The 24,317-nt window shown below is 46.0% G+C and overlaps 1 protein-coding gene across 5 annotated transcripts in view; it reads right to left on the bottom strand.

Moving 5' to 3' along the window:
- VILL (villin like) overlaps positions 1-24,317 on the bottom strand; it is a 33,770-nt gene that overhangs the window by 6,917 nt on the left and 2,536 nt on the right. Inside the window, exons 1-16 of one of the 5 annotated variants that reach the window (XM_019616222.2) lie at positions 15,927-15,950; positions 14,758-14,839; positions 13,528-13,602; positions 11,762-11,958; positions 9,600-9,708; positions 9,181-9,291; positions 8,015-8,214; positions 7,857-7,935; positions 7,197-7,295; positions 4,851-5,004; positions 3,744-3,844; positions 3,424-3,561; positions 2,520-2,678; positions 1,638-1,817; positions 1,245-1,390; positions 429-573 (exon numbers count right to left, since the gene is read on the bottom strand). In XM_019616222.2, the coding sequence (XP_019471767.1) occupies positions 429-573; positions 1,245-1,390; positions 1,638-1,817; positions 2,520-2,678; positions 3,424-3,561; positions 3,744-3,844; positions 4,851-5,004; positions 7,197-7,295; positions 7,857-7,935; positions 8,015-8,214; positions 9,181-9,291; positions 9,600-9,708; positions 11,762-11,958; positions 13,528-13,602; positions 14,758-14,826 (1,962 nt within the window). In that variant the 5' untranslated portion in view covers positions 14,827-14,839; positions 15,927-15,950. Of the gene's footprint in view, positions 1-428; positions 574-1,244; positions 1,391-1,637; positions 1,818-2,519; positions 2,679-3,423; positions 3,562-3,743; positions 3,845-4,850; positions 5,005-7,196; positions 7,296-7,856; positions 7,936-8,014; positions 8,215-9,180; positions 9,292-9,599; positions 9,709-11,761; positions 11,959-13,527; positions 13,603-14,757; positions 14,840-14,950; positions 14,971-15,705; positions 15,829-15,882; positions 15,951-24,317 lie in introns of those variants that run through there. The other 4 variants (XM_019616219.2, XM_019616220.2, XM_019616221.2 and 1 more) reach the window with 4 other exon arrangements.

Below are 24,317 nucleotides of genomic sequence, written 5' to 3'. Positions count from 1 at the left end.
GTTCTGGGTGCCACCCTCTTGTGTGAGCCCACAAAGATGGATGCAGGCACAGCTCATCTTGCCTAGGAGCAGGACATGGACCTGGTGTCCTCCTGAAGCACCTGCCCATCCTATTCCTATGGTGGGATGGCAAAGGTAGACATCATCCAGGTCAACTCTTGCACAGGTGAGGGTGGATTAAGGATGTCTGCAAGAGGAATCCTGGCTGCTGCCTCCTGTCTGGAGCATGAGCAGTCTGTCATGTAGATAATGCCCCATTAGACTTCCAGATCTTCCAGATCTAGACGGGGAGCTCTCAGTTACCACTGAGAAAGAGGAGCCAGGCATACTGCCCTCAGTGTCATGTTCAATGATGGATTCTGATGAACTAAGCCATAACCTGTTTGAAAATATGTCTGGAAGGTAGGAAAGGTGGAGTCTGAGCTGACCTCTTCCCAAGTGTCTAGTAACATGACATCGTCTTCATCCAAGTCTTCCTGGCAGAAATCCACCACCTCTGTCATGATGAAACGACCCGTCTGGTTGGAGCACTCGAAGAGGCGAGGTTGGTAGTGTGTGATCTGCTCTTGAAACCTTCCTCATGCATGGCAAGGGAAAAAACAAACAAACAACAAAAAAAAAAGCAAGAGAGATGGAAATCCTTCCCTTGTGGTTTAGCATTAGGCCCTACCACTACTACTCTTGTCCGTGCTGGATGAGATGGGGACATGGAAACACAAATAGAGGGCCTGAAACTCAGCCACATTGATTTGCGTGAGATACTTGGACCATTTTAACAATTTTAACAAACACTTTTTCCATCCAAAGAAGTCAAAAGCAAAATGCTTCCCTCCTTGTGCACAGAAGGCTGCTGTCAGGTGAAAGTCACATCGATCACTTGGTTGCAGAGGAACACGTTTCGTGCTCAGGGGGTTGGAGAAGTTTGAGTTGTTCAAAAGCCAATTCAATTTCAAAAGGCCAGTAATGGATAGAAATGGACTGTGTGGGTCATGTAGCCCTTATGACGAGATAACAGGCAGATTTACTGTGGGGAAATCCATCCAAACCAAGATGCAAAACCTAGACAGGAAACACCTTACTGTGGTTTCTGATTGTAATCACATCCTCACCAAAGGCAGCAATAGGTCAGAATATTCCCAAAAGCTTGGTTTGTCACAAAGTGCTTACCCATCTTCCTGTAAGGGTTTGATCCTTTACTTAATGTTGCCTGACCAACCCCAGAGGAACAATCAGCTTACTCTTACCTCTTTTCACTGGCATAAGGGGCTTTGCCTCCCAGGGCTTCCCAAAACTCTGCTGGCTCCTGTCCCTCCAAAATGGTGTGCTTGTCCCTTCTGGAGACAATGTCAGCCACCATCTTTGCCATCTCCCTCTCATCTCCGCTGCAGCCCTGGAGTTCAGGACATAAAATTGAGGCTGAGTTAGTGGCAGACTAGAAAAACTTACTGTGGGGCCAAGATATCTTGACCCTACACCACTGCTCCATAGAGTTTCAGACCTGCTATTGAGGGTTTCACCTGAGCTGGTCACTCGGAATCTATGACCAGCTCCATGGCCCCAAAGGTAAGGGACTCAAGAGCCACACCAGCTATTTCAGCTCCCCATGACTGTGTCTCTTGAGCCCATGGCAGTCTTACCTTCCCACACCACAGGTAGCAGACTTGGTTGGTTGCTAGCAGGAAGACATCATTGGAGTTGAGAGAGGAGGCTCTGGCTGGCACCTCTGTGGCCTTGGTGTTCATCTCATTTGTGCCTCTCACCTGGAAGAGGCGGACTGCTCGCTCGGGGTTGCATTTCTGGGCCCGGCTTGTGCCACCCTGCATGGAAACAGAGGAAAGGACAGTGTTGGAAGATGAGAATGCAAATCCAGGGTGCATCTGGTTCAAGGAAGATTTGTAGCTCATAGCCCTCGCCACAGCAACAGACCATAGAATCACAGACTCATAGAATGGCTTGTATTGGAAGGGATCTTAAAGATCATCCATTACCAACCCCTGCCATGGACTGGTTGCCAGGCACCAGGTCAGGCTGCCCAGGGCCCATCCAGCCAAGCCTTCAGCACCTCCATGGATGGGACATCCACAGTTTCTCTGGACAGCCCATGCCAGGGCTTCATCGCCTCTGAGTAAAGCATTTCTTCCTAACGTCTAAACTGAATTTCTCTTCTTTTTAGTATATAGCCATCCCTCCTTGTCCTATCACTATTAGAGCAGCTCTTGTAAAACTCAGGATTAATTCCTGTGCTGTTTTCATCTCACCAGAGACTTCTTCAGGGCTGTAAAAATGGGAATCTTTGTCTATAGAGTGAAAAGGCTTTTGAAGATGCACTACAGAAGTGGTGGCTCTATAGGTATCCACAAAAGGAGAGCTGGAAATATTCCACTTCCATCTGCCAGCCCGTGCAGACCTGAGGGTCTTTTCCTGAATATCAGTCTATTTTTTTTTAACTATTTCTCTAACCATTGCCATTCCACCACTGCTTTCATCTTCCATCGCTCACCCACATGAAGCCACGTTACCTCGTAAATGATCAGCTTGCCCTTGAAGATTGCCAGGAAGTGTGCTGGCTCCTTGCCCATTGTCACGCGCACCTGCACAGCCTCATCCCCATGCTTTTTGTCCAGCTCGATAGCATTGAGGGCACAGGCAGTGATTTCGTCCACAGAGGCATGGCGACCCTTGGGAAGAAGAGATACCACCGGCAGTGAGATGCAATGAAGGGTATAAAGTCCTACATATGCTGTCATAAGATAAGAGTTAAAACTATGTGGCTTCTTCAGGAGTTTGAATCTTCAGAAGCTGAAGCCCCAGAGGATAATCTGCAAGACTGCAAAGTTTGATGCCAACATATAATCATAGAATCATTTGTCCAGAGAGGTTGTGGATGCCCCATCCCTGGAGGCGTTCAAGGCCAAGTTGGATGGGGCCCTGGGCAGCCTGGTCTGGTATTAAATGGGGAGGTTGGTGGCCCTGCATGTGGCAGGGGGTTGGAGGTTCATGATCCTTGAGGCCCCTTCCAACCCTGGCCATTCTGTGATTCTGTAATGTTTGAAGGACCACTAAGATCATCCAGTTCAACCACACCACTAGACCATGTCCCCCAGTGCCACATCTACACTTTTCTTGAACACCTTTAGGAATGGTGACTCCTTCAACACCTTGAGCAGTCTGTGTCAATGTCTCACCAACACTGTAAGCTCCATAATCCTTTACCATTTCTGTCTGACATTTCCAGCTCTCAGCCTGATGCAAGCTTGGGCTAAGAGCATACATGTTGCCCAGAAAACAGAGCTTGGGCTATTTCCAAGTGGACACGTGAATTCTTCCAGATGATTGGCTTGGGGTTTTTGTGTGCAACTGTCTCCTTTGGTTTTAGGCTTCCAGCAGACACAGCACAATCTCTTCTGTTCCAGTCTGACTTACCTGCCACATGTAGAGGACATAGTGAGGCCGGCCAGATCTGAGGTAGGTGTACAGGACCAGGTAGCAATCACCTCCATAGAACTGCCCATATGTCTTGGGATCCACTGGCTGCATTTGCAGGTCCTCAATTCTCCACACCTAGTGTGAGAAATATGTCAATAAGTAGCAGGGTACTCAATGTAAGGACAGAGTGCTATGGGCACAGACATACTTGTAGGGGAGGAAAGGTGGGCACATGTTCACAGTTCATACAGCTGCTGTGTATGTGAAAAGGCAGAAAGATTTGGAAACACCGATAATTGCCAAAGGAGCTCTCTCACCTCTACGTCCCCAGAGGCATCATCCACCATCCTCTGCTCAGCAGCCAACTCTGGTCTTGCATGGAGCTGAGTGGTGTCAAACTTCACCTGCTCCACCTTGGCTGCATGCACCAGCAGAATAGAAGCAAGAATCCAGTAAGTGCACAGTGACACATAACCTCTCTGCATCATCCTCATGCAGAAACACATGCACACAATCATTATAAATGTAAGAACAACCTGGTCTATGGTTGCATAAAGCCAGACTTGCCACCAGTAAGCAAATGTCGATTTTGGGACATGCAAGAGTGCATGCGCTCTAATGTTGATCTGTTATTGGTTGGCAATTGGCCATACAGCACTTTCCAGTGAGGTTGTGATGACTGGTGAGTAAAAATAGAAGTTATCTCCTGACTAAAAATTCATAATTGTTTTCCAAATGTATACATATTTCCATCATTTTTGAGTGTTTCTTTCAGAAACAGAATGACCATGTTTCTCCAACTCATGGAGAAGACAGTATTTATGGATAGCAGGAAGAGAGAAGAGAGAACTTGCAAAGGAAAGAGAGATTTGCAGCTTTGAAGATATTAACAATGGAGACAATTCAGCATCTCTGCCACTTGTCTGTCATCAGCAAGATTTCTCTCTTTGGTGTTGTTTACTCTTTGGAATTAATGCATTGAATTATGCACTTCAGCAGCACAATAAATGGGAGCACCATTTACACCAATAGAGAATGATTCCATTGACGTCAGGAAGATCTTGGGTGCGTGCCAGTATAAATGAAAGCAGAATGTTGTTCAGCACTTCCTTATCAGGTTCATTATTAGCTCTAACTGAAGAAAATTAAGAACTTATGCAAGTGTGAATTTTTTACACATGTTTTTTTCAGATGAGATCTGCCAACCTTTACGCTTGGAATAAGTGGAAGCTTGGTTCTTACAAGAAGTACTCTGCTTCTACTAAAGATGGTGGAAAGTACGAGACATGAGAAGAGTGCACACTGGACTTTCAAAGTGCTGAGGACAGGGAGCAGCCAATGTGAATGGTGTTCCCTTGGCTCTATAGCTTATCATGGACAGCAGAGTCAAATACAGGGCAAATTGCGTCTGAAAACAAACTCACCAGTTTTGCCAACGGTATAGACTTTGCCCAGCCCCTGCGTTTCATCCTTTTCCGTCCATCTCTGGAAGAGCTGTTTGAACATAGCTGACTCTGCACCATCATTGATCACTTCAATGTTGGTGGAAGAAGAATAGCCTTTGGCTTGGATAAAACCCTAGGGGGTTGAAAAGGGACATTAGTGAAGACATACCAAGCTCCTTTAGACACGAGAAGAAGGCTGAGGACCCCAAAAGCAAACCTCCACCTCCAGTTGAGCCCAGCAGCATAACCATGTTAGGATTCACCCCAAGATGAAGACACGTGTATTCAGACTTATGAAGATACCTACAGACATTCTATTCATGTTTATACCTGTATTTAGAGAGCTGTCCCCCAGGAGGCTAGTCACCTGGATGACAGCCTAAACTTAATCTCTGCATGGCATCTAATTTTTGAAAAATCTCACACAGTAAATCTAACAAACAGCCTTGTTATGCTGGAGAATATCTCATTTAGCTCTATAGACAGCTTCTGGTGGTGGATCCAGGATTGGAGCTGTGAGTAGAGATGGAACTAGGCCCACGAGCTGAGTTTGCTTTTCTCCCAGCTCTTTGACTTCTCTGAACAGGAATCTTGTTCTCTCTTTAGCATGATAGAAAGCTTGTATGCCAAGGAAGGAATGCAGGCAGTTACATACTCCAGACTACTCCGAAGGGATAAAACTACAAAAGTCTCTTTTTTTTTTTTCCTTCTTTTTTTTTCTCTAAAAAAGTTATTTCCTTGAAATAGAGCAGCCATTGAGTTAAGAGAGTGCTTCAACAGAAGTGTCTGATACAATGTGATAAGGATGAAAATGATCTGTGTTCTGTCTGCCCAAGTGTCACAGTCATTGCTTAGTTTCTGAGAACTGCCCTCGTGTTTAGCTCAGCAGACTCCAGGATGACCCAGAGGTACAGTGCTGACAGCCATGGTTTGGGAAGGAGCCCGAGTGTGGGCTTCAGAGCATTTGTCTTCTGCTGTAAATACCGTAGCCACACACTACCCCCCAGGGAAAAGCAGAGCAGATGGTCTTCCCATCCCTCCCACCTGCCAAGCTGAAAGAAAGAGCTATCTTTTGTTCTAGATTTGTAGCCCAAGGCCAGAGTTTGCAGAGCTGATTGCATACGAAAGGCAGCTGAGTTCAGCTTTTAAAAGGAGAAGCAGAGGATTGTGAAATGTTTTTAGTCAGTTTGTCTAAGCTTTTCTTCTCTGAGACAATAGGTGCAAGTGCTATCTTCAGGTAAGATCTTATTGAAGGTGGGGCCACCGAGCTGCAGTGTCTCGATCTCACTGAAGATGAAACCATTTATGGTCTTCAGATAAGTCAATAGATGAATTAAAAACAAAGTTCTCCAGTATTATTCAGTCCCACGTGCCAACTGACATGAAATACTACCAAATGCCTTTTACACTCAGGCTCTGTGAGGCCAACTTTGAAAGGAAGTGCTGAGGTGTGCTCTGCCAGAAAATGGCAGATTATCTGAAGGAGATGCAGAGGTGTGCTATGCTGAAATGCTCTACTCTAACCGAAGCCATAGTTTTGCTGCAGGTCAGCTTGTCCAGGTTAGTAGCAGTTAATAGCAAAGCTCTTTCTACCAAGTGCCAGTTTCCAGTTCAAATGTAGAATCTGGGCCCAAACCCATCAGTGCTGTGCAAAACACTACTGCCTGTAATGAATGGACTTGGGGTTGGCACTGGTAGCACTTCCGTATCCATTTCTGCTTTTTTCAGAGAGCCTGAGTCATCAAATTCCCCAATGACTTGCCCAGAAGTATTACACTCAGTTAGGAACACAAGACATGCCTTTCTGGTCTATGCTGCCTTGGACAGTAAGAGATGCTATTTAGCAAGCACACATAAGACTTGTGACTATCTGCAGTGTGATCCCTTCATTCTCCCCACACCCACAGTATGGGATCACGGATATTACAGAGATTATAAGAGCCTCCTCCCTCTAATATCTGTTTATTGACAATAATTGGTATAATTCCTTCTCAACTCTGCTGATAGATTCTGCCTCCACCACCTCTTGAAGCACTGGATCATAGTAGTCTACCACTTACTGTGTCACATATAGTATTGCTTTCTATATCTTCTTTCCTGTAATCAGTTTCCTCTTAGTTTCAGTGACAGCTAGCTCTCAGTGAGATTTGGTGAGTAACAATTTTACATTTATGTCATCACACCTCCCTCAGAAGTTTAAATTTTTCCTCTATTATTACTCAGGCCAGTTCCTCAAGACCCACACTTAATCATAATTAGTGGTCAGACCTAGATTAGTGCCTAGTTAACCTCCCACAACATCATTGGTGCTACATTACCACTCACCACAGCTCGAGTGAAGGCTGCTTTCTTCTCCTCCTGGTTGGAGGCTTTTCCTCTCCAGACGTAAATCTTAAAGCCACCTTGGTCTAAAATGTAGCAGTCCTGAGGTGAAACAGAAAAAAATGATGTTAAAAGATCTCCTCAAGCAAAATTCCTCCTTTGGTGCCTACCCAGTCTGGATCCTTCTTGAAGCCTTAGATGCAGATCTAGCTCGTTGCCTTGCCTTGCCGAGTTCTGAGCCTGTTATTATCAGATACCACCAACCCTACCATGCCTGCGTTCTTGAGTATGTTGACTTTGCGAGCATACCTGGCTGAGGCAGCTGCCCTTAAACTATAATGCAGTAAAGTACGTATTTTTTCTAGGAACTGCTCAAAATTGTCCATTATAGCCTCATGAGAGATGTTTCCAATCCAAAAGAACACCCTTGGCTGGGAAGGTGTGTTTGCCATCTCCTGTAGCTTTAACCCACTGCCCACCTCTAGCCACTGATGCTGTAGGTGAGGCTAAGCTGTCTTGTTTGTGGAAGACATCAGCTAATCTTGAAGGATGGAAGGGCTGATAATTTTCAGGAAATCAGATATCCTAGAAAAACAGGTGCTCAGTTGAAAATAAAGAAAAGCACAGCACCCTCTAGTCACTGTAAGGTCTAATGCCTTTCACCTCATGCTGGAGCAGGTCCTGCGTCAGGGGCCGAGTGGCTATCTCCTGCACCACGAGGTCGTTGTCCTTCTCGTAGACACTGAAAGACAGAGCCAACGAGTGGTCAGGCCTCCCAGCACCCGCCATGACAAGGGCTGGGAGCCCAGACCCACACTCACTGATAGAGCCGGACGTTTGCTTTCTGCAGCTCATCTGCTTTCGTGTCCGGGATGGCGTCTCGGAGCTCCCCATGCCTCTCACCAAGCACCATCTTCATGATCTTGAGGAGGTCTGGGGAGTCCTTCTCGTTGTCAATGATGCCGATTTGAGCGCGGCCGCCTCTTTCGCTGTCCCTGATGCTACGAGCCAGTGCGAGGCCCTGCACAAGGATCACCAGGGGTTTAATCCTAATCCACACAGCAAATTCAGCAACATTGCTTTAGACCTAGAGCAATGACCGAGTAATAGTGTTCTAAGCCAGATTACCACTGCTCTCTGAAGATGCTAATGTCTCCCAAATTTTCCTATTTGTACAGGGGGATGTGTCCACTCGACCTGCTTATTATCTGAGTGGAGAGGCTGTGGCACAGCTGCTCAGAGAAGCTATGAGTGCCCCCTTCCTGGAGGTACTCAAAGCTAGCCTGGCTGGGGCTCTGCACAGCCTGATCTGGTGGGAGGTATCCCTGCCCACAGCAGAGGGTTAGAGCTCAATGACCTTTAAGATCCCTTCCAACCTAAGCCATTCTATGATTCTATGATTACCAGGTGTCACAATATGAAGAGTTGTCCCACCTGCCTTTTAATATGCATAATCACTGGCTATGAGCTTAGTCGCTAACTCTGCTAATTACCTGTTGGTAAATTTGGTTGATCACATCCTTATATTGCAGATCCTCTATCAGTAAAATAAAGGTAATGACCCCTTCAAAAACTGCTTTAAGAACCATGGATCTGACCTATCAAAACACGGGTTGTGTATTCCTGTTTGTCTTATACTGACCAAACTGGAATTCCCTGTGATTTTAAAAATAAATTAAAAATCACCTACCCCTGGGCAGTCATTGCAGTTAAATCTACCAGCACTAACTTTATTCCCATATCATGCAGACTGCAGGGCATATAGGGATGGCAATGAGTCTCCCCAAAGGAAGCTGGATGCCCTTCTAAACAACAGATATCATTGTACGGGGAAGTAGATTTACCAGGATTTTCTCCATTCTCCTGGTTTTAGTCATATTCTCACTGACTAAAACAAATATCAACCAACAGTGACCGTGCAAACACTATCACTACTTCTTTCTTTGCAAATGCTGAGTGCTGTGTGTGCCTTTTGTCCATAACTCACCCTGGATTTCTCAGCAATGCTGCAGTTGGGCCCATTCCACTGGATCAGCACTTTCCCAAGGTCCAGCAGGAACACATCGCCCTTATTGAAACTATCCCAGGAAAGTGCTACCTGTCGTAAGGAGACGGAAGAGCTCAGCAAACAGAGGAGACAAGAGCTTGCAGGAGACAAGCCATGGGCGTGGAGAACTTGTCCTGGGGATGTAACAACTGGCCTGTAATGACAGGTTCATTTTTCTAGCACTCATCCACTCACTGAGCCAAACGGCTTCTCTCAGGACAATACTAAACCCAAGTGAGATCTTGAAAATTACCCTTGAAAAGAAATCAGCTATTGAGCAGGCAGACCAGATAGAAAATGGGTGTGAGAGGGGAAGCAAGGAGGAATACTCCATAGGGAGTGAGGTATCCCCTGAGTACCTCTGTGGCTGACACGTGCTTCTTCCCTTTGACATGAAGAAGACGCTTGATGTTGTACATATTGGTCTCCACATGCTTAAATCCTGAGGCCACTCCTCCCTTCTTGTAACTGTTAGGAAGCAGAGAACAAGGAGTTAGAGGCGGTTAGAAAATAGCAACCCCTCCATCATTTGAGAACATCTCAAGCTTTTGTTGACAAGCAAAAATCTAGAGCTAATATCATCTCAAAGTCTTAAGAATGGAACACGAAATGGCCTCACTGTACTGTCCCTAGTCCCTGGCCAGACAATGAGTCCTCACAGTGCTCACCATGAGGCGGGTGTTATGCTTTGTGTTTTGGGAAAAGGTATGTTGAGGAGCATGCAGGTCAAGGATGGCAATAGAAACATACTAAATTTGAAAATTGAATTGAAAATCCCATCAAGCACGGAAGTGGCATCTCAGAATTGAAATATTCCGTAAACAGTCAAATGAAAATGAACCATATTTTGCAGAGAATAGATTTATTTTTGTTTTGGCTGAAATCTGTTTTTATTCAAAATAGTTGTTCTAGATAGAAAGCTGTTCCCCTATGGGAACACCCTTCCATCTTTGAACTCACTTTGCAAAAGCTGCTGTTAGCATTGTAATTGCCTCACTGTGTGATGACACCTCTTCCTGTCTGTGCAACTTTGCGAGGAGAACACAGTTACATCAGGATAGGATAAAATTCCCACCAAAGAAGTCCCAGAATGTTTTAACAGGTATTTTTCGACAAGTTTAACTCCTTTCCACATATCCTAATGCATTTTAGAAATCTAACAGCATGTTTGTGCTTCATGGCTTACAGTAATGATTGAAACAACGTCATTACCATTTATAGAAAAGACAGATGATTGCTGAGATTTTTATAGATTTTGCTGTGTGGAAAATCAATATATTTTATCATATGTGGCTAAGACTGGCAAACAGGGTTAGGCCAGTGGATGATTCACAGTACTTTCAACTTGTTTAGCACAGTTCTTCCTATCCAGAGGAGATGCTCTACCTGCCAAGGTGTGGAAACAGCCTGCTTCAATTTCTTATTCTGCCTCAGACTTCCTGTATGACCTCAGTATGTGGTTTAGGCCATGATGAAGACTAACTCACACTGATTTCAGAGGCGGATATGTTTCCAAATAGAATTCTATGCCTACGTGCTTTGGAAGGTTTGAATTTTAGTCCTTCATGGCCCTTTACTCATCTTTAAAACGAGGGTAAAAACACTCTTCTGTCTCACAAAAGCCCAGAGGAAGCTCATGAGAGGCTGTAGAGATGCACAATACAGAGAAATCAAAAGAAAGACTGGGTTTAGTCTGAGGATGGGTTCTCACCTGAGCTTTCTTCAGGGTTTGAAAGAAAGGCACTTAGGACTATTTCTTGCCAGCACAGGACAGCTATTAGAGTCACCTTCCAAAGACCCCAGAGGAAATCAGGACCACAGGACTGGACTCAAGCCACAAGACTGGATTCAATACTACCTTAATGGCTTAGTTCAGAGAATGAAGCTTTGCTTTCACAGCACGAAAGTTACCCCTAGTGTGATCAACGCTTCATGGAGCTGATTAGCTCATAAACAGGGATTAAGATGTGGTTGCTGGCAATAGCAGCAGACAGGGCACCTAAATACAACTAAATGAACTCTAAATAAATGTTAGTAACAAACACCTTTGGAAAGAACTATCTCAGTCTTCTGTCTCATATGTATAACCCTAACTGGCTCTGAGGGACATGGTTTAGTGGGCATATTGGTGTTGGGTTGATGGTTGGACTAGACGATCTCAGTGTCTTTTCCAACCTTAATGATTCTATGATTCTCAGCAAGGTGGATATTGATTTAAATTGTCCTGAATGGGCTTATTAATCTAAAGTGTACGGAGAAGAGGAAGGAAGACCCTTCCTCTGAACAAAAGGGCAGTTAAAAACCGTTGAAAACACCTGGGAAAACAATTGGTAGATCAGAATGACACGGGTCCAGTCTCAATCCCTACGATTTTTGTTTGTCAGAATGGAAAGTTTTCTTCTGAATTTTGAACAACTCCACCTTTATCAGATTTTAGAAGCTTTGAAGCCTTCCGGACAGAGAGAAGCAGAGTGAACCCCAGCAGCCATGGCACTGCAGCAAAGGGTCTGATTCCACTCACATAATGCCGTTGCGGAAATAGCTCTGGAAGGTCTCCGACTCGTGTCCCTGCACCTCCCGGTGCTGCACAGGGCTTCCCCTGAGCGCAGCGTCCAGCTGGGTGACATACATGGCTGCAGCACCTTGCTCATCCTGAGAAGAATCCTTCCCAATCCAGTAATGCAAATCCACAGCGGTGCCACGAGAGGTTCTTTTGCTCTGGAAGAGGTGGAAAAGATGTGACAGGGTGAAGACGCAGCCCAAAATGATGCTTTCCAGGGAGAAGTGGCCAAAACAAGTAACCAGGGAGCCCATTCCCAAGGCCCATCCTTTTCTCCCTCTCCGTAGGATGGAGCCCAATGATGCTCCACTGAAGCATGTCTCCATCATATATGCTTTTATGACTTATTAAGGAAAATGAGACACCTGTGGAAGTCCAAAGCCTGATATGTTTGACCTGTCCTACTTTTGCAGAATTTGATATGAAAACTTAAAGGACATTCTTCCATAGATCACTTTAAATTTGCCTGGAGATCGGATTATTTCTCTCCCTTTCTCTTTCTCATATGACAATACATAGTAACACCAACTGCCTGGGAGTTCCTGCTGACTTGCAAAAGAGACACAACTCCAAATGAAGCTGAGCCCGCGTGTGCTTGCTGTGATTCATCTTATTACAGAAAAACCCAATAGCCCAGAAAGAAGAGGCAAGTGATCTGAGAACAGGTGTGCTTATCGTTATGAGAGTCGTGCCAGTTATTTTTCAGCACCTACTGTGTTAAACCCTATCATCCATGCCTGAAAAAGATAATAAAAGCTCATTTTATAAACTCGATTTGACACTAACTTCTGTTTATTTGCTTTGTGCAGTGATACTACAGCGAAAAACACAGTAGAGCTTGAATAAAACACCATTCCTCTAGGCGCAGCTGACTAATTTGTGGCAAAATCATTCAATTTAATGCACTGTTACTGGAGATGATCAAAGTCCTATTGTCCTGCGGACAAGCTTTGTTTGAAAAGCATGCAGTTAAGGTGCAGAATGCAAAGATGAGTATTTTTACCCACTTATCTGCAGGGAGGAAGGAGAGCAGTGGACTGACTAAGGGCTTTGTTACCTGGGGAAGCTCTTGCAACAAAAGCTGAGTCTGTGAGCATCAAAACCTACAGTGATTACAGCCTGCTCTCTGCAAGGACACTCACATTCTGCTCTAAGCACATCTTTGGGTGGCTGCTGCCAAACTGATTCTCCAAAAGCACTCAAAAGGTACCATAATGGGGCGTGCATGGCCTAGCCTGAGTTCAAGTGGTTGCAATTAAATCTGGACCAAATTTGGGTGGGACAGCAGAGGTCTCCTAAGGGAGAGAGGGAGAAGGGCTGCAGAGCTTCTCCACTGTTGGTGTGACACAAAGCAGGTGGCTCTCATAACCCATACCACCTTGTGCAAATAACATTTCCTAGTTGGCCACCTCTCCCATCCCAAAAACACTCCCCATAAGCCGTGCAAATCCAGGCCTTGATGTAGCTCGCTGGGGATATACCAGCCATTTTTCCACGTTTGGACATAAAGCAATGGGTGGGAAGATAAATCATTTTAATTAATACTGCTAATGGTTTCTCAGGACTGTTGATTTACTGGACACACAGAGCTGTTACAACAGCCACACTACATTCAGGTGTGTGTTTGGATGGCAAACGCATACGCACAACCACTCCAGCATCAAGTTGGAACACAAGAAACAATGCTGATCCTCCCAAAGAGACCAATGTTTGTTCACCTTACTTACATGCAGAATTACATAGCAGTCCCCTTCAAAAAAAGTCCCATAGGCTTTTTCAGGTACAGGAACCATCTTCATGTTCTGTAAGAAAACAAACATTTGGGTCATTGCAAGAACTTGTACAAAGCAGATGTGACTCAACTGACAGCGAGGGTTTGGATAAGGAAGAATCAGGGTTGTGCTTGTGGAATGAGAAAACTCACTTCTGGAGGAAATTCCAAATGTACCACGATGTGAGAAGGTGAAAATGAAAATGCTGCTTGCCCAGATCAACAAAAATTTAATGTTCCCCAATGCAATCCTGTAGGCCTAGGGAAAAAGTCCCAGAGGTCATGCTGAAATGTTCTAGAGCTTGCATTTGTAGGGGATTTGCCATGGAATTTAGCACATCTTACCCTAGATTTAGTTCTGGGCTGTGGTTTTTAATTGGTACCTGTAAAATTCAAGGATGATTTTCAATTTTGACAGGATGACCACTTTGTTCAGGATTCATAGCAAGTAGCAGCACTGGGAAAAAATGGACATTGATGTCTCTCATCCCCTCTAAACTCTAACTGCACACTGTATCCAGTACAAATGCACAATTAACCAGCCATGCCTGCCTAGTGCAGGTGGTGGGACGTGCAACCCACCAGTACACACACACCTCCTGGACAAGAACTGACTCTATGGTTCCCTGGAATTCAAAACATGCATTTTTCTGGTGGCCTGACTTGTTTCTCAGCATACCAACCTGACCCCTGTGAACCAAAATGTTGCTAATTTCAGATCCTTTAGAAAACAACTTAATACAATGTTTTGGAGAGAAATGTTATGGCAAAGACACCGTGGAAAACAGCTGGGATCTGCAGAGGGCCACCACCACTTGGAGACATGTTGGAGATTCTTTCCACTTCTCCCCAGGCTGTCTTCACCAGCGAAATGAAGCAGAATAAGGGCAAAATTGAGCACAGCTTGGCTACAAATACCAAGAAAAGATGATCCCATGTAGAAGGTGACCTTGCAGGTTGCCGTATCCCTGTAGAAACCCATCAGTCAATATTAACCTTGTTTTCCAGAGGAACACAAAGGCACCAAGCAATAATGCCAAATGTAGGGACAAGTAGAGTCACCTGTTTCCCACTGCTGCATCTTACCTATAAGACCCTTTTTTTTTTCCAGATTAGTTCCAGAATATCTTTCTTGAAACACGCATACACACAGATGACATACAGCATAATTGCCCCCTTATCATACCTCTATGCTCCATATCTGCAGACCCAGCCTTCTCTCAATAGTGGGAAGATTTGTGTCACCATCTGCCATCCTGAACTCTGAGCTGGAAGGAAAAGGAAGAAGGAAAAAAAGACAAAATAAGTACAAAATTGGATAAAACTGTAGGTGTGCTAGTCAGCTGGGTTTCTCTTCTAGTTAATGGAGATAATCATACCTTGAAATGCCTCTCTGCTGACTATAAAAATCACATTCCAGTTCAGATGTAGTTATCTACACTCGGGTGGGATGAACTCCCACTTCCAGTGCATCCATGCTCATAAAGGTCCAAGCAAAGTATGGGATCACTGCCTAGTAAAGCCTCGATAGGACACCACTGGTCTGATATGGGATTGTTTTTCCCGTTTGCACAGATGGGAAGGATTCACCAGGGTGTTGGACCCAACATCAGTACTGCAGCACAAAGGATGGCAGAGACAGCAGGGACCTCCAGGAAACTCATGCCCTCCTGGAGCAGCAGAGATCAGCTCAGGTGCCCTAAGGAATGAAGCCCTTCCACTTCAGGAGGAGATTAAGGTCTAAGTTAAGCTACCTGCAAGTAATCCCAAGGTAGGACACCAGGTTTCCATCTCCATTAGGGTCAAGGGAGCAAGCACAGTGAGCAGAGCAGAGGGAGTGATTCAGCTGATGACTCAGTCACCTATGTTATGCAAAGCCAAGCAGCTCTCTAGGCTCTCCTTACTGCACAGGGAAGAGGTGGGATTCAGCTGCCTGCACAAAGGTACCTGGGGACCTTTAACATGGTTTGGGTATCTCCAGATGCCACTTTGATGGGTGAAGGTCTCCCATCCATAGAATAAAAGAATCATTTGATTTGGAAGGGATCCTTAAAGGCCATCTGGTCCAACTCTCCTGCAATGAACAGAGACACCTACAGTTCCATCAGGTGCTCTGAGCCCCATCCAACCTCACCTTGAGTGTCTCCAGGCACAGGGTACCCACCACAGGATGGGACGTCCACCAAATCTACTGTCTCTCCTATTTGCCAGCAGCAAGAAATACCAGGAACTCTCCTTAACTTCCCGTTCCTTCTTGCTTAGATGGTAGAAGTTTTGCTAGTGAAAAAACTTTTGAACCCAGCTAACCTACCTTCTGAAGCAGATCAAACCCCAGACCAGTGTGTGTGAGCTCACCAGGTTGTATCCTAGCAGAGCTGGCTGGCATAACAGGTGCCTCCCAATCAATTCAGCTCAGCTGCAGCAACCACAGGACAGACTGTGATTGTGTAAGGGCACAGCCCATATCAGCTGTTCCTGTATGAGTCAATTCTGCTCACAGACCAAGGCCCAGCCTTGAGAACAAGCACGGCTCACTGATTCTGTGATTTGCATTCATTTGCCTTACAAGTGCGCTTTCCTGATTAGCATTTGCTTATGACAGACTATTGTAGTGGGTTAAAAACAACTTGATTGACTGCATTTTCTACCCCAACTCTGGATGAAATGGTTCTCTTGGTTGTAGGGCTTGGCTTACCCTGTGCACCTCTGCTCCTGTAGGCAGAAAACTGCTTGCAAGAAGGAACAGACATTTTTGTATGAGCTTGGCACCCAAGCTGAGCCACAGTAAGATGAAAAATAAAAGAAGCCACAGCACAAAGCCATGAAGGAAGCTTCTTTCAAGGGAGAAAAGAGAAAAGACAGATGATCTTGTGCCAAAAGGCATCTTTATTGCTTGTGACACGAAAGCATGGAGATATGCTGCACTCATCACCATTAAATCATTAGTCACGATGAGCCTTCTCCTGAAGATTTTGCAAGAGAACAGAAGTTGCTCTTCTATGAAGGAATGTTGGTGCACTGATATATTCTACAGCCCAGAGCTGCCAGATCCTCACTCTTTGCATAGGCAGTGAAGCACCCACAGCCTTGAGCAGCAGGATTCATCATTCTCACTCCTTTGCCATGGATGGATCTGAAAGATCACGGAAGACTGAATCCACACGGCCTCTCCTATTGACCACGAGGGCATTAAGCAACCCTTCTGTTCCCTCCAAATTCTTCCAGGCAAGAAGAAAAAAGACATTTTTCATCTTATGTCCCAGAACGATAATCCCACATAGATTGAAAGTCAGGTCCGGGAAGATATTTCATCCTCTAAGGAGGAGATGGACACTCTTCTGGATGGGATCCTCGCTCGCTTACTGTGGAGTCTGTGGCTGGCATGAAGTAATGACAGAACCACAGAACTGTTTGAGTTGGAGGGGACCCTTAAAGGTCATCTAGTCCAGCTCCCCTGCAGTGAACAGGGACACCCACACCTCAATCAGCTCAGAGTCTGAATGTTTCCAAAGAAGCATGGCACGAGTTCAGATCTTTAACCAGAGTACTGTCCTTTCACTTCAATATGGCATCTGAAAAGTCCCCATCAAATTAAAACTCAAGTGAAGCCTGCATCCCTCAGCTATTGTTTCATTTAAGTATCTTCCTCTCCAGTCGAGTACCAAAACGACTTGCAAATGGAGTCAGGGCAGAGGTTTGTATGTGAGAGAGCACTTGGGGGTGAAGTCTTTGCAAAACCGATGCTGCTCCCTGTGGAAGGCAGCAGGCGTCACCGCCTCCGAACAGCGCAGGAAGCAGGCAGCTGTCCAGCTGTGAGCACAGCTGGAGCCCCGCTCCTCCCAGCATCCCCGCCTCTCCTCCAGCAATGTTAACCCAAAGGATCCTCAAATTCCTTTGTGCTCAGACAATCGCGATGGACAAAACCCTCCAGAAACCAGCAGCGCTTCACCGATTCCCACCCAAATGTCTTTGACTCAAAATGGGGAGCTTCAGCCTCCTCTGCTCCTGGGGCTCTGACACCGCCTCTGCTCCCATCTTTTTGGGGAAAGCTGTTCCCCTCCTCAAGCCATTAACTGGGGCAGTGTGAAGCACAGTTAAGGTCAGCCGTTTCTTTGGACATTTCAGCTTCTTTCAACTGGTGGCCAAGTTGGAAATAATAGGAATATGACTTCAATAATCAGACAGCTCATTTCATTAAAGATTTAATGTGGCTTTTAATCAGATGATCCCATAATTCAACTCCAGCCCAGACACAAAATCCAGTATTTATGGAGTGGAAACTTCTCATCTGTGCTGAAACCAGGAAGGGCAGAAACTTTTCTAATTTAAAAAGAAATAAAGAGACTTTAGGAGGCTCAGGCTCACTGTGGGGCTTGAACAATGATGTCCAGCTCAGTTCTTATCTCACCCAAACTGGTTCAGCCCAGATCTAGCTGAAATGCAAATGTGCAAGGAGTGTAAGTCAGCTGCCTCTGGGGCAGGAATTTACCAAAAATAGCTGGTTACAGTGGCAATTCACTTCCTTCTATGCAGACACTGCTTTACCTATTCCCTTACTTCTCCACAGACACAGTTTTATCTATGAAGGGGGAAAAGAGGCACTAAAGCAGCTGTAGGATTCTGCATGCACATCAGTAGCATAGCTGTTCAATTTTCAAAGGCAATTTTCTCTTTTTGTGCAGAGGTGGGGGTTGAAAAGTAGTCCTATGTGTAGCACAGCTGAGTGATTTTACTCACGTTGTCCCATCCCTGATGCCCCATCCCTACAGACACTCAAGGTCAGGCTGGACAGAACTCTGAGCATCTGATGGAGCTGCAGGTTCACTGCAGTCCCTGTTCATTGCAGGGGAGTTGGACCAGATGGCCTTTAAGAGATCCCTTCCAAATCAAATGATTCTATGAATTTCCACCTCTAGGGCCACCTACCCTATAATCTGCACCATTTCCAAGATTCCTGAAGCCTTGGAAAGAGGAGCTAAGTATGTACCATGGGCAAACATGGGGAGGCAGGACGAGGGAGAGGTGGCAACTGCATGGCAAAGGCTCTGCTGGGCCACCGCTGCTTGGTTAAGATACTATAAACTGCAAAGAGCAAAAGCTTCTGCAGGCTGAGTGCAAAGGACCAAGGCTAGGCTGGATGGCTCCCTGGGCAGCCTGACCTGGTGGGTGACAGCCCTGCCCATGGCAGGGGGTTGAAACTAAATGTTGTTCAATGTCCCTTCCAATCTAAGCCATCCTATGATTCCATGAATTTAACTTGATCTAAGGAATGAAGCTGGAAGGTGAAGGCAGATGGGTCACTTTTACACTCACTGCCAAAATCAGAGCAATGCTCCTTGCTTGCTAAATCTGACCCTTCTCCAACCAGCACTGGTACGAGGAAGAGATTTGCCTTCAAGAAGGATCAGATGGCTGATTAAGTATCAAGGTCATTAACCAAGACTGGTTAATAAATAACAATTGGGGAGAAATGCCAGCAATCACAGTCTCACTTCAGTCAACCTGGTATGTGTTGAGGAAGCAGAGACAGCAGCAGGACGTTTTTGTTGGCAGACTTGGGCTGTTTGGGTGGGGAGGGAGGACAAGCACTCAGGAGGGGACAGGAGATCATTACAAACTCTCAGGGAACATTCAGAATTAAGTCTGATTTGGCTTGTCTGGGTTTTGGCGATGCTGGAGTCATGGCAATAAAAAACCCCAGTGAAATGACTAATGCTCTGTACAGCTTCGGGAAAATAGGAAGCAGCTGTGGCTCCAGCCTTTCCAGGCTGAAAGCCCTAATTATTGAGAATACTTGGACTGGCACTGGATGAGGTAAACCAGGGCTGTTGAACTGCTTACATTATAGCTGAGCATCTGGGCTCAAGGAGGTGCCCCTGGAGGTGCTCAAGAAACATGGAGGTGTGTGACTTAGGGACATGGTTAGTGGGCAGGACCGGTGGTAGGTGGACAAGATGATCTTAGGGGTCTTTTTGAACCTTAATGATTCTATGATTTTTTGTTTCCACAAAGGACAGCAGTTAACTCTTGTTTTGCTCCAGGAAATGAAATTCAACATTGAGTACTGTGCGTGGCTCCTCAACTGCTGCTTGCCACCACTGCTTCAAAGACTGGCTGTACTTAGAGAGGGACTGGCCAGAAGCACCAGCACTCAGGCTGCATGAGCTGTCTCATTTTCGTGATGCAAGAGGAGAAAAAGTTCCTTTCATCTCAGCCAACATGGTGATGATGCAGGGAATGGGATCTGTGCTTTGCGGGTGGCAATAGTGGCAAAAGCACAAATCAGCTGACCTCCTCCTCTGCGTACCATTGAAGTCTCAGGAGCTTGGTGTGCCAAGGAAATGGCTCTGCAAAGACACTGCTGCTGACCACAGAGAGCACTCCAGCCCTCCTGGAAAGAGCTGTTGCCTGGCAGCTAAAATTATGTGAAATAAGCCTTGAAATAAGATGCTATTTCTGAGCATGGTAGACAATTAAATATTGGAACAGCTTATTAGGGAAGCTGGCAGACTCTCCTTTATGACTTTGAAACAAGATGGCTGAATGGCCAGGGTGTGCTCTTTGGGCTCGGATGCTCATGGTCTGCAACCATCAGGCTCCAGTCAGGTGCCACCCTGTCAGTCTGACCATAATGCAATGACGTGGACCAGTCCTCACACTTCAGGGCTTCATGGCCTCCCCTATGGGTCAAAAAAGACCCCTTATCCTTCCTACCAAATCATCTGCATGAATTACGGAAGGGGCTGAAGGACTTTTACTCTTTTGATCCATCAATCAAAATCAGAGATGGTGCAGAGGACATGGGGTGAGCTATGATTATAAGAAACTCATTGCTCACCTTCTCAGGGACACTGACTCTGGAGCTGAGGAGGAACCTATCCTGAGCTCAACGGGAATGTTTGCACCTTTCTTCACTAAAGGCTGCTAGGGATCATCAGATCCAACTCATCCACGTGGGCTCATTCTATGTCAGCTGCATCATCCAAGTCAACTCTTCCTGTGATCACATCATAGGAGACCGTTCTTATGTGCTCGTGGGGCAAAGGCTGGGATGACAAGGACTGAGATGCTAAAGATGCTAAAAATTTTAGGGCCTGGGATGAAGAGAACAACTGAAGTGATTTTATGTTCTTAGTAGTCTCTCGAACTGGAAATGCTGTAGATCATGGGAAAGAGTTGTCTCTTGAACCCTGGAAGCTTATCCCACCTTCAACCACTGTCTCGGAGCATCACCAAGATGTAAACCTTCAACATCTCTCCCTATAACCTGTGCCCTCACCCTCTGCCCATTCCAGTCATCTCTGACTTACTTTGTAGATTACACACAGCCTTTTCCAGAAAACCAGTGATGCTGTGAGCCCTTACCTTTCAGTCCCCTGGAAGCTACACACAGGTAGGCTTTGTACTAATTCTCCAGACACACTATTGCTCCTTCTTAAAAGGAAGGGGCACAAGAAGTAATGCATTACTGGGAAATAGTTCCTAGTTGCCACAGCCCCCCACCTGAACCTCGTCTGTCTCTTCAAATTCCTTGGAGGACATCTCATTCAGAAGGGCTGGCAGACCACGGTTTATCTCCTCTGACTTTCCAGACCCTGCAGCTGTTTCTCTTCCACCTGCCATCAATTCCAGCCCATCACCTTGCTCCATCCAGAAAGCCTTGCTCATCTCTCCACACCTCCCTTTATGACCTCCTTTCTTCCCCCTATTCATCTGGCTGCTGGTAGCTTTCCAGCAGTCTGATCTTCAAGCAGATGGCCTCAGGAAACTGATTTGTAGGAGCAGATTTTCCCAAACTGCTGCTTTCAGAATCCTGCTAAAATTTTAACGTCTGTTTTCTCTGGGAAGAGTAGAGATGCATTGTCCTGAAAACTTCTCATCGATGTAATGACATACTAGTAATTAAATAGAGAGAAGTTATGGATGTCTCATCCCTGGAGGTGCCCAAAACCAGGCTGGATGGGGCCCTGGGCAACCTGATCTGGTGGGTGGCAACCAGCCCACAGCATGGGTTGGAGCTGGGTGGGCTTTGAGGTCCCTTCCAACCCAACCATCCTACGATTCTATGAAACCCACCTCTCTGAGGATGTGGCTGTGAGATAAAAGAGCTTCACAAGAAGCTTTTAGGAGCCTGCTGCATGCAGGTGCCTTGTGGCAGTGTTGCCCCAGATGTGGTGCCAAGTGCATTATTTTCAATTACTAAAATGCAGCTTGATTCACACTTGCTCCAGGGGTATCCATTCCACCTCTGGCTCCACGATGTGAGGTTACTGAGTCACTCACAGTGCAGAGCCATCCCTGGGGAAAGCAGGCACGAAGCCTGCCAATTCATTACAAACAAATCTTTCTTTCAGTTCCTTCTTGCTCTGGTGAAAGGCAGAGATTGCTGGCTCAGGACCAGCCCTGCATCCAAAGGCAGGGCTTCATGACACAGCAAGGGTAGGAGATGTATGCAGGAGGAAAACAAAGCTGAGGCCATTTTCATTCCTCTTCCTGGTTTCCTGAGAAGTGATTCAGGTTAGAATCGTTCTCAGAAACTTCTAATTACTCACTGCCTCCAGGAAGAGAGTTATGATCCTCCTCAACACCAGCGCTTTAACAGAGCATTATTAAACCTCATGACTGCAGGTAAGTAAAATAGAGCTGAGATGTCTGGGAGGAGGAGGTGTGTTTGGTCACGTGTACAAGGGATTCAGGGGCTCCAGGGAGCACCTGAGCTTCAGAAACATGCAGGAACTGGAAGGCAGGTGGATGGTTGAGAAGAGACCCTAAAAATAAGGCATTTTTCCTGCTGTGACAGAAGAGGCTAAAGCTTAAGGAAGGCCAGAAAAGGGGATTAGAGGAGGGAATTCATTCAGCCTCACTTAGATACCTGTTTGAGGTGCTGGAAGAATTGTAGAGTCATTAAGGTTGGAAAAGACCTCTAAGATCACCATGTCCAACCCCAACCCCTCCCCACCATGCTCACTAACCACATCTCCTAGTGCCACATCTCCACGATTCTTGAACACCTCCAGGGACAGTGACTCCATCACCTGCCTGGGCAACCTGTGCCAATATCTCATCACTATTTTGGAGATGAAATTTTTCCTAAAATCCAACCTGAACCTCTCCTGGTGCAACTTAAATCCATTACCTCTCATCTAGGAAGTCTGAGGAGGACTCTCTGGGTGGTTCTCCTCATCCCAACACTGGGTCATCAGCAGAAATGGCAAATCTCTGCCTATAGGGAAACTGCAGGTGCAAAGCCCAGCTTCCTACACTGTCCTTCACCTCTTGCAGCATACAGGAGCCCAACCCCATTCTCCAAGTGCAACAACTTGCTCCAGGAGACCCTGTTCCAGGTATGTTGTCATGAACCATCGGTGAGGCTGTGGCACCCAGAGAGCTGTGGGTGCCCCATCCCTGGAGGTGCTCAAGTCCAGGCTGGATGGGGCCCTGGGCAGCCTGAGCTGGTGCTTGATTTGCAGTTGGCAGCACTGTTCAGCACTGTTCAACAGCAGAGCAGTTGAAACTGGACGATCTATGAGTTCTCTTTGAACCCAAGCCATTCAAAGATTCAATGACTGATTTAATGATTCTATGAACTAAGCCAAACACACAAAAAACCCCTGCAGTTAAACACAAACACCAGCACCCACCTACCCTGTCCTTTTTAAAAATCATGTCTTAGAGTTACAATCTTTTTTACTGTAAGAGCATGAATGCCTATTTCTGCAGACATGTATGTGCACAAGATAAAGAGCAGGTTTTCCTGGTGCAGTGTTTAAGTAGTGCAATTGAATAAGCCATCACTATCAGGAGTTTTATTTGATGGTGAGGGAGCGAGGAGCTGGGGGCTGGTCTGGACCTGTTCCCAGAGCATTGGCTTCCTAGTGGAAAGCAGCAAGATCAGTGTTAACTATTGAATGGAAGGAATCATAGAATCATAAAGTGATAAAATGGTTTTGGTGGAAGGGAACTTAAAGATCATCCAGTTTCAACCCCTTGCTGTGGACAGGTTGCCCCCCAGCAGCTCAAGGCCCCATCCAGCCCAGTCTTGAGCACCTCCAGGGCTGGAGCATCCCAGTCTCACTCCAGCGTAGACCCACAAGCATCACATCAAACTCAGAATAGGAAACCCAGGACTTCCCATATAAAAAAGTTTACATTTTGGGTTGCAAATGAAATGGGATGACCTGGATGTAAGTGTGACATTCCGTAGGTGACCGTGCAGTTTCATGCAGATGACACACCTCTGCTGAAAGACTAGGTTGTGTCCATACAGGGAGGTGCCAACCAACTCCACCCAACCTTCCTTGATTAGGACTGGGTGCTTCTGTGCACTTGGCACACGTCTGGCATGAGAAGGGAGATTCAGCCCACACAGAACCATGGCACAGAAGTGCAAGAAGACATTGCAATCCCATCCTGCCTGAAATGAAGGGCAGCTTTGAGAGAGCAGCACATCAACTGTGTAGAGCCGAATGAATAAAACATCCCTGCAAATACTGCAAAGAGTTTTAAAAGAGTCATTCATCCAGGGCCTGCTTTTGCAACCGGAGCTGCCAATGGGAGTTTTGTCTGAGCACTAAGGAGGAAATCAGGCATCTGAAGGGTGAAATTTGCTCAGAGCCAGGCAGCAACTTAAGGCAGTAATTCAGTAATTCAGGCTCCAGCAGCCTCCTGAAGGGAAGGTGGGTATCTGTATAACAGCATCACCCAAAAAAGAACCTGACTTCCAGTGCTGCCCATCCCAGCTGTTTT

The sequence above is a fragment of the Meleagris gallopavo genome, chromosome 6 (genome assembly GCF_000146605.3).
Source record: "Meleagris gallopavo isolate NT-WF06-2002-E0010 breed Aviagen turkey brand Nicholas breeding stock chromosome 6, Turkey_5.1, whole genome shotgun sequence".
In the NCBI taxonomy this organism is placed as follows: Eukaryota; Metazoa; Chordata; class Aves; order Galliformes; family Phasianidae; genus Meleagris; species Meleagris gallopavo.
This window is presented reverse-complemented; position numbering and strand designations above follow the sequence as displayed.